The 9,910-nt window shown below is 32.7% G+C and overlaps 1 protein-coding gene across 6 annotated transcripts in view; it reads right to left on the bottom strand.

The window, feature by feature from the left end:
* Positions 1–312: 312 nt before the first annotated feature.
* Positions 313–9,910, bottom strand: part of LOC126924911 (protein unc-13 homolog 4B) — a 36,778-nt gene continuing 27,180 nt past the window's right edge. For 5 of the 6 annotated variants that reach the window (XM_050739888.1, XM_050739890.1, XM_050739891.1 and 2 more), the window contains 16 exons: positions 9,479–9,643; positions 9,212–9,390; positions 8,663–8,707; positions 8,419–8,578; positions 7,503–8,026; positions 6,721–6,867; positions 6,496–6,633; positions 6,228–6,416; positions 5,860–6,154; positions 5,099–5,457; positions 4,675–4,864; positions 4,215–4,521; positions 3,318–3,398; positions 2,305–2,428; positions 1,707–1,900; positions 313–1,609 (listed from right to left, as the gene is read on the bottom strand). In XM_050739888.1, the coding sequence (XP_050595845.1) occupies positions 1,515–1,609; positions 1,707–1,900; positions 2,305–2,428; positions 3,318–3,398; positions 4,215–4,521; positions 4,675–4,864; positions 5,099–5,457; positions 5,860–6,154; positions 6,228–6,416; positions 6,496–6,633; positions 6,721–6,867; positions 7,503–8,026; positions 8,419–8,578; positions 8,663–8,707; positions 9,212–9,390; positions 9,479–9,643 (3,192 nt within the window). In that variant the 3' untranslated portion in view covers positions 313–1,514. The remainder of the gene's footprint in view (positions 1,610–1,706; positions 1,901–2,304; positions 2,429–3,317; positions 3,399–4,214; positions 4,522–4,674; positions 4,865–5,098; positions 5,458–5,859; positions 6,155–6,227; positions 6,417–6,495; positions 6,634–6,720; positions 6,868–7,502; positions 8,027–8,418; positions 8,579–8,662; positions 8,708–9,211; positions 9,391–9,478; positions 9,644–9,910) is intronic. The other variant, XM_050739889.1, reaches the window with a different exon arrangement.

The following is a 9,910-nucleotide window of genomic DNA, read 5'->3' as shown; positions in this document are numbered from 1 at the left end:
TGAGCAGCGGATGATATAGTAGACCTCTGTAGTGCAACTAATGAAATTTTAACATTTCTGTAAACGGAATTCAAGAGAATAATCGATTCCAACTGCGTTGCCGAGTACTCAAACTGAATAAAGTGCATGTAATTTTAAACAGAACGCATTCCACGCAGACAGGAACGAGAAACGAGAAAACATTAACCACGCGCATACTGTGGAATTCCTTTCGTAAATAACAGATGAATTTAATAATAACTTGTTACAATTCGAGAAATTAATCGGGTATTATAGAATTTTTAAGCATGAAACTAACAATGCTCGTGTTAATATGTTTTAATAATTTATTCAACGTTCATTACATTCGTTCATTATTTCGAATTGTTTCGCGTACAAATATAGATAATATTTAGAACAATGATATTATGATTACTCTTTGTCTATTCTGTGAATAAAATAACTTCCTGAACTAATAACATAATTAATTTCCCCAAATTTGAATAACACATAATAAAAAATGTTGAAAAAGTTTCATTTTATATAATATTTTGTAAACTTCGTGATATTCTACAGAATGTCATGAAGCATAGTTTGATAAACAAAGAGTACTCAGAATCTCTCGATAACAAATTTCTCGGCCGCGATTTCCTTCTGAATTGATCGATTCGACAAAGATAATAATACTAGATAAAACATATACTTTCGTTATACATACATCGTAAACAACATCGTATAAAACATATGCTTTCGATTCATAGCAGCAATTCTATCTACACGTATGTTACAAACAATGATTTTTTCTTATTCGATAGCTTTCTTGTCAGAAACTCTTTTGATTCGTATTTATTGCAATTACGCGTATTTTGGACTTAATGATAAATAGCAATGTTGCTCGTAAGTAGTACTTACTCAGCCTTACAGTTTTCCTAGTCTTGAAATGCGATGTTTCGTGTTTCGCGAAGAAAAATATATTTGATGTTTGATATTCGAAGCGATACACAGCCTAAAAATGGGTATTAGCTGTTAAAAACAGCGTACCTATACTTATGAAAACTTTATAAAAATAGTTCATTATTTCTTTGCATTCTGTTCCTCGTGGACTAGCTAATTTATATAATTTTATATGATAAAATGATCAACGCATCAACTCATGAACAATTAAAAATATTGATTTTAATAAATTACAAAATTTGTAGCTATTAATGTAATATTTAAAATAACAGAAATCCTTTAAGTAACTTTATATGTCTGATGTTAAAGATTTTAAGAAATGCTTATTACGTATCGAGTTTTCTTGTGAAATGGTTTGAGATAAATTAATTACAAAAATAGTGACGATGTAAAATAGTCTTAAACTTTAGTAATAAAACAATTTAACGATTCACGTACTGATTTAAATTACGTATCTCGTAAAATTAACAATTCCTTCATTTTTATTCATTTAGTAACATCAGTTAGATATTCGGAACGTTGCTTCGTTGTCGTATGACATAGAAAATAATTTCAATCGCTTTTCCTACGAGTGATAACGATTATTTTCGTTCAGCCTTAGAACTAAGCTTCGATAAGAACTCTGTCGCCTGATTGTCTCCCTTTCTGTGTTCTAATGCTTGAATTACGTCCGTACCTGAACATAAAACAATAATCAAAATGTAAGAGATAAAAGTAGATTAGATAAAGGCAATTAGTTAGTTATGATTAGAGGAAAAGTAAAGAAAACCTACTTTTCCTTGTAGGACGTGAAAGATTCAAGTGAATTTGGTCGAGAGACTCGATTCCTCGATCTGGTCCCGTTTCAGGAATTTCGCTGAATGGTAGGAAAGCCTCTGCCATGAATCTCGATCGAAGAAAATCTTTGTCCTTTAGTTCGAAAACTACGATTGCGTTTTCTGTTGCTCTTTGTTCGCTTGTTAGAGGTCTGAAAGTATTTACATTAGTTAAATCGGAAATTGTTGAAATGAATAACATTTTGGAAAATAATAATATGGTGTTTTTGAAATGTTATAAAATTATCTTGTTCCTGTCTTTCGACAAATTCTATATCATCTATGTAAGTAAGATTCTCAAAATCGATATTCTTGAAAAATAAGCTACGGATGAAGAAATTTAATTTTATACTTTTGATTTATTTTTGCATAGAGGATCAACTCTTCTATGTTTATATATTTTCATCCACAATCTATATCTTGTTTATGTATTCAATTCTCTTAATATTTCTACGTATTATACATACATCTATTATGGGTAGATATAATATAATATTTACATATAATGTTTACAACGATCTATTCTCTATCGAAAAAAAGGTTGATTATTACTCACATGTTAAAAATTTCGTCGTACAGCGGATATAGGTTTTCCTTTTGCACATGCGTTTTAGGCAATTTTACGTCGGCGAACTTTTCCTCCGGAAGTAGCTTCACCTTCACATATGAATCGCAACTACCTGGAAGATAGAGACAGAACAATATTTTCAAGCTGTTCTTTCGAAACACCAGAAAGACCCCGATATAGGCTCATGCACGATGAAAGGTGACTGTCTGTATTCTTGATGGGTCTTTTGTCTATGAGGTTCCACAGTGTCAACAACATTTAATATATTAAATTGCTGCATAAATTTTCTTCGTCATTCCGTTCATATAAACACGCTAACGATGTTATAATAAATATAATATCGCTATGTAAATCGACAAACTATTCTCACTAGTCCATTCAGATCCGTCAATAATCATCCACTCAGAAGGATTTTTATTAGGTTGATGACAAAGTAATATCGGTTTCTGAAGATAAGAAGACAAGTTGACAAGAAAAACAGTTTCAAATAGACAATTTACGATAAAATCATTTTATGAGAATGGTGTTTCGTATTTATAAAATAGTATTTATAAAATAAAGATATAAGGTGACATTTACGCGGATAAATGTCGTAAATCGAATTTGTAAATCTACTCTGATGAACATACACGGAACTTATGCAGCAATTTAATATGACATAACAAACGAAAGAACACACATTTTACAACGGTTAAACATTCATTAAATAACTTTTATATTATTTGTTATATTTGGAACCTTATAGAAGTTTGCATCACTCGTGATCAATTCCATGTTTCTAACTTAGGGAAATTATTCGATATGCTAAAATACTCGTACATTCTCTAGCTACAAATACATAGTAACAGAAAATGTAATATAACAGTTTGGTCAGCCGTGTTCATGCAAATCTGAAAGTCTAATTGTCGCGAGGGCAGGCATGAGAGATTCTAATTTTAACAGTGATGAGGAAGAGCGTGTTTCTTTTTTATTTCTTTATTTGACATCCACGGTTTACATACTTGTCTTCCCTTCTTTCAGTCTTTGTTTAGATTTTGTATGAAGCTTGTGCTTGAGAGTAGACACCTTGCCTACCAAATCGCCTACAAAATCGAAAGAAAAGGTCATTCTCTTTGTCGCGAACCACCCGCTCATTCCCGTAACCGATTTACAGTGAAACAAATAAACGTTAACGAGCTACAAAATGAAAATCTAAGTTCAATTTACGTTGATGATGGAGCTTTGCGTTTTGTCTATCGACGTGTGCAATTCTACTTCTCTTTGATGGTTCAGTATAACGTATTGAGTGATGCTCATAAAAAGACTGATGCGATTATCATTTTTTAATTAAACGGTTTTGCAAAATTTCTGAAAGAAATTCTCTTAATAAATTTCTTTTTCTAACTAAATAAAGAAATAAAAGGTACTTCACCTATGTACAGTTACTTTTGTAGATAACAAGTTATAAATATTACAGTAAAGAATTTTTCATGAATTAATTACGTTTGCTTTGTAATTTTTAAATGCACATTATAGTTTTCTATGTATTCCGTCTATAGATAATGAATATGTCATCGGTAACAATTATCTACAACATTAACTTTTCTATGAATAAATCATTCAATATTTTTATACATTTTATATGATATATATGTGACAATTGATTTGCTAAAATATTTGGTTATCAAAAAGATGTCGTATAGTAGAAACAATATTTAAGTTTCAAATTAAACTTTTTCATATTCTATCAATTCCAAAGATAATCGCACTTTTCGCTTCATCAGAACCACCCGTAGAAATCAAAAAGTGTATATTAAATTGTGTCTCGCCTAAAATCATATTTTTAGCATTCATGCCTTAGATTGTAATTTCGAATTCAAATGTTCTTTAGAAAATAATGTCAATTTTTCTTCTCTTACCGTTACTGTCGACCGGTCGTAATTTCCTCGCGTTCAATATCTGAATGTTCAATGAATTATCCACGAACTGCGCCTTCACGGTGATCTGTCCGTACTCGGATTCTTCCAATTCGTTCTGTTCCTTTATTCGTTCCTGATGGTAACGATGTATCAGATCAGCTGTCTCCAGGCCGTGGAGCTCCAGAAGGTGTTCGATCTTTTCCAGAACTTTCACGTTCGCTGTCTCGTCAGCTCCAACGTTAAAATATCGAATGAGGGTATGCAGAGTGCGATGGAGGTTTGAATAAAACGATGGTGGCCTTCTTCTCTGTAATGCAAAGATTTTTAGCTTTCATACTTTTTCGATACGCAAATTACTAAAAACCATTTTCTTGCCATTTATATAAGAGTAAGATTGTTTAAAGAGGGAAAAATAGTTGGAGAAAATAATAAAAGAAAGACGAAGAATAGTTTCTAGTACCTCTAGATTATTATGTACTAATTGATATAAGCTTTCCGATAGCGTGTCCCAAATAACATGCAAGATCCTCTCAAAATTGTCTTCATTAAGATGATCGTGCAACGTCGACAAGTTACTATCAAGATATTGTAGAAGTCGATCCATGGTATTACTGGTTGTGTCTATCAACTCTGCCCCCTCCATGAGATACCTTTATCCAAATTATAAAGGTGACAATTAATAAGAAATTAAATACAGTAGAACCTCATTTAAATTTTAGTTAAATTTTTTTAATTAAATTATATGAACGTGAACTATGGACGTAAAATATGTATGGAACGTAAAATAATAGACAGAGAGAAAAATTACCGAACCTATGAACCGTTTATCCTATAAGTTTCGATAATTGGGATTACATAAAATGTGAAAAGTTTGCTATAGTTACCTGTTCATGGCAGGAGACATCTTATCCGCAACAACTTGTAAAAGTTCTATAATCTTGTTTTTAACAGTGTCAGTGGCATTATCGATGATCAGCTGAAGCGTCTGTTTACATCTGTCTGCGTCTTCTTGGGTTTTCTTTTCCGCTAGCTCATCCACGATGTTCTGAAGTCCTAGATCGTTGGCTAATGGCGCAATTGACGTTCTAATGTAATCGATATTATTGATCGCGAAACACCACGCTGTTGATACGAAGAACCTCCTTTCGTACACGCTACTTTCTGACAACTGTTCCAATTCTGTGGTCAATTCCGCCTTCTTTGCCATTTTATCTGCATATGCGATAGAACATTTGCAGATATCCTAAAAATATGTAATACGATATATTTTTCGAGAAATAGAAATATTTTCAAAGTTTGTACTTTTCTTTCATTAATAGCTATACTAAGATACAATTAATTCGTACAATTTAGGAGTTTTCTAAGAAAAGAGTCTGCAGGTCTATGGTATATTACGTGTATAGGTATCAAATGTATTTTCCATAGTAGAATTACTATGAAATTTTTATTCCGTAATGAGAAAGACGAAGTTCGAATCACTTCTCACGAACATAGGTAATATTAAAAAGTTAGAGCTAGAACTGCCAGTACAATTTAATATGAATTTTGGATTATATCTGGATCTTAAGATGTGCACGTATGTAGTAAAATAAGAAATAAATATTCGAAAATTTTTCGATCAAAAAGTCGTTATTTATGGACTTACGTCTATAATTTTGGCAATGAAAGTGTAGGAGCCTTCCGTGTCTGGCCATGCGAGTTGTGTCCAAAAGACTTTGATTTGGTAGAATATCGTTAATGTATCCACGGCACTTGAGCTGTATTGAACGGAGTTATCGACTGCTTGCAACGTGTCAAACTCCACGGCTCTGTCTATTCGTTTCAGGGCCTTGTACACCGCTATATCGAGCCAATGTGCCACACCAGCTCTGAACCAGTTGTAGTAAGTCTGTACTTTCATCCCTTCCAGCTGCCCTTCGGCGCATAGCACTTGACCAAGGCTAAAAAAAATTATATTTTATAGTTACTTCTGAATATTAGAATATTGGCAGCTAAAAAATTATAACGACTTACATAACGTATCTCTGCAACGCAAGATACAACTCGAATAAAGTCGTTCCCAGATTTAATTCCACATCGGCGTTTTCAATTTCAATTCTCTTCAACCTGCCGCAGACATCCTCTATAACAATCATACATATATCACTGATCCTCTTCTCGTACATCATGTACAGACATCTTGCATAAGGAAAATTAATTCGTCTGAAATTACAATGAAATTAATTTCAAACAATATTCAACATCGTGCTTAAATTCTGTCTAAAAGATTTTTAATTCTCACTTGATAAACAGCTTATCGTAATTATCAATAGCATTTTGTAAATCTGCTCTAACAAGTTGAATCACTTTGATGTGATATTTCAGCGCATCTTCGTCCGATTCATTTTCCGGGAAATTATTATTCAATATATGGTCAAACCTAAAATGCCATAGGAATAAAATGTGTAATTATTTAGTTCGCTATTTATAAGTTTCAATGTTTTCTTAAGATTGTACAAACGCTCACCATTCGATACCACCCTGTTCAACAGTGTACTCTAAAGCTTGAAGGACACTTAGTGTCTCGTCAGGGTCTGGAAACCAGGGATACATTTTTGCAGGGAATAGATTAATGTCTTCAGGCACTTTAAGGGACGAAATCGACGACAGAATTCTAACGAAACAGAAAAATTCGCTTTGAAAACCTCAAATATTGATTGTTTCCATAAACTTTCAAACACAAATACAGTAATGTCTTTGCTAGCTGATCATTGCTATTCTCTTAAAGTATTTGATTTCTATGTTTGACTTAACTTCTCATTCCTTAGATTAGTACACGCTTGTAATTTCTTAGATTATCTAATGATTTTATTTCTTAAAATCATATTAATTGAAGCTTTTAAAATTCTCTTTTAGATTGTGATAATAAAGTATAAATTTAATCTCTTTGTATAAACAAATATTCTGTAAGAATTGTTTTTACAGATTTTGAATCGATTCTACGTGAAGTATTACGTGAGGTATTACGTAAGGTTCTGGTTAATAATCTTAGAGCATCTTTTATTTCTAGTAAAACTTTAACGTTTAACATAGATTATGTATTAAACTTTTTTCAATTTGCAGCTAATATAGCAACTATTCTAAAATTTTTGAACTGGATCTCTACTTTATTTGCGTTCAATGCAAACGAAATACACTAATTCTCTAGAATTCTATTTTCCTTGATAGTTGATCAGATACAATCCCAAACTACGACCAGCTAACACGGAAATTCTGTACTTAGGATTCACATAGTTTATTAATAATCACCCCAAAATCGCGGACAACTGTGTCATGGCGTTCTTGTCTCCAATCGTGAGCCTCCTGATCTTGCGAATACTGTTCAGACATGAGTATAACAACTTCTTCGTGGCGTCCCAAAATAATCTTGTTTCGTCTACCGAGAAAAGACCATTCTCCATGGGCCTCAGAAGGTCGATCGCTAATTTATTGAAAACAATAAAGTTTAACGGATGTTCTTGATGGATTCTTGAATATTCTATCCATTGAGCTAGCGTCACGTTTCTGGCTAGTAAACCACGTTGAGCACTGTGCTGAAGAAGAAGAACTTCCGCTGGCGCTGACCATCGACCGCACCAACAGTATTTCTCTATTTTCTGGGTCTCTATTTCGTATAACAATAGCACCCTGATTAGGTGTCTGTACTCTTGTGCGGCCACCTGTGCATTGTGCTCGGCGCTGAAGGCCAGTCTTAGTTTCACTACACCACGTCTTTTTGATTTGTTTTTCTTCTCAAGGGAATACCACATTGTATGGCCTGTTGTTGGTATGTCCTGATATTGAACGAGAAATCAATCTTAGTAGATTCATAGTTTGTTAATGCACTAATAAGAATTGATATGTTATGAAAAATTCATTTGTAATAGACTTTAATGTAAATTATCTGAAGAATCTTCTAAGGAATGTAATAGTTCTGTGAAACGAAATAGTTCTTTATCCGTGATTAAATGAAGATTAAAAGCTTCTTACGATCTGAATTCTAGTTAACATTTTTTTAGCGAGTAGTTTCTGATTTAAAAAAGAAAGTAAATAAAACTCCTATATATTTAGGGCTCTAGACTACTGATAGTTAATCTAGATTTTTAGTGACAAATCAGAGGATGAATTTAAGCAAATTGAGAGTAGAAGTTGAATAATGACAGGGATGTTTGATTATTTTATGTACCTTCAAAGGTATCCTACAACGACCAATAAATTCGTTATCATGGCAACCAGTAGTGGCAGTAACAGCAATTTCCTTCGCTAGTTTTACCAGTCCTCGAACACCCTTCACATCTTTTACTTTACTCATTTTCTCAGGAACTGTTTCAGCAGCGTCAAAGTCCCTTTAAATCGAGAAATAAAAAGATAATATCTAAATATGCTGTTAATAAATTTTACTCCAATTACAGTCTTCGTTATGAACTTACCACACTTCTAGATACAGTACGTCGTTTTCTGGGTCTTCTAGAGGGCTACAAGAAATCATGATTGAAATTATATTACAATTTATGCATCAGAGTTCCGAAATTTAATCTAATAGAATCTAATACCTTATATTACATTTCACCTTAATATTTTATACTTTATTGGCCTATGAATTAAAATTCAGCACTATTTCAAATATTTGATTATTTACTCATGAGAATAATGATAATAATGTAATATATATTAGATAATGCTAATATTAATTTAATTATTACAGTACATGATTAACGTCCAACTTCTCAAAAAAGAAATCACGTATATCTGCAAGATTAATTATCATAAAAAATGGAATGAATAATTGTAAATTTCTAGTATTTTTAATAAATGGGTAAATTAAGGTAAATTTTAATAAATGATATTCGTAATATCATTATTTCTCTACTCTTCCAATGTATGCCTTCTGGGTGATTCATATAACGAAAAAAAGCGTGATTCTTGTCAAACAACATTTTCTCAAACTTCGCTTTACAAACACATGTCTGTCAACTCACAGTTCAAAATGTTCCTCCCACACTGGGCTCAGTGTGGATGTTTTCACGGCAGTGTTGTATCTCCTCGTGGGAGCAGATTCGAGGTAAAGGGCGCAGAAAGGATCGCTTTTACCATTAGAATCCTTTGACACAAGTTCTTTGGCTTCAATCACTTCGACGTTCAAATGCATTTCCGGTGGCTATATAAATTATAAATAAGTGACTTACAATTTTATAATTTGTTGAAATATTGACACGTGGAATTGGAATTGGCAACGAAATTCTTACCTCCATGTTTTTCGTTTCGTGCAAAACTCTCTCGTGCATGTCGTTGTCGACTTTGAACGCATTTTGAAGGTAGTTCAACAGAGTTTCCAATTCACACTCTTTAGAAACGTCGTAACCGACTTGGTGTTGGGTCATGAACACCAAAGCAGCATAGAGCTCCTCAATCTATAGTAATATCAAACGTTCTAAACTAAGGTCAAAGATATAACTATTAACAAAGGGCTGGGCGGGACACAATATTTTAATATCTAAATACTCGGTGCAAAAAGATAAAATGTAACTTCTTCCCTTGTAGTATAATCATTGTATGTAACAATAATAAAAAGTTCTTTTACTAAACATTGATAATATTCGTTGTCTCTCTATTACTGTCACTAAATGGCATAATTATAGACATTCTTCATCACTTCATATATCATTGTCCATTGCGGC

This window comes from Bombus affinis, chromosome 15 (assembly GCF_024516045.1).
Source record: "Bombus affinis isolate iyBomAffi1 chromosome 15, iyBomAffi1.2, whole genome shotgun sequence".
In the NCBI taxonomy this organism is placed as follows: Eukaryota; Metazoa; Arthropoda; class Insecta; order Hymenoptera; family Apidae; genus Bombus; species Bombus affinis.
The sequence above is the reverse complement of the archived record's forward strand: the minus strand, read 5'-3'. Positions and strand labels throughout refer to the sequence as shown.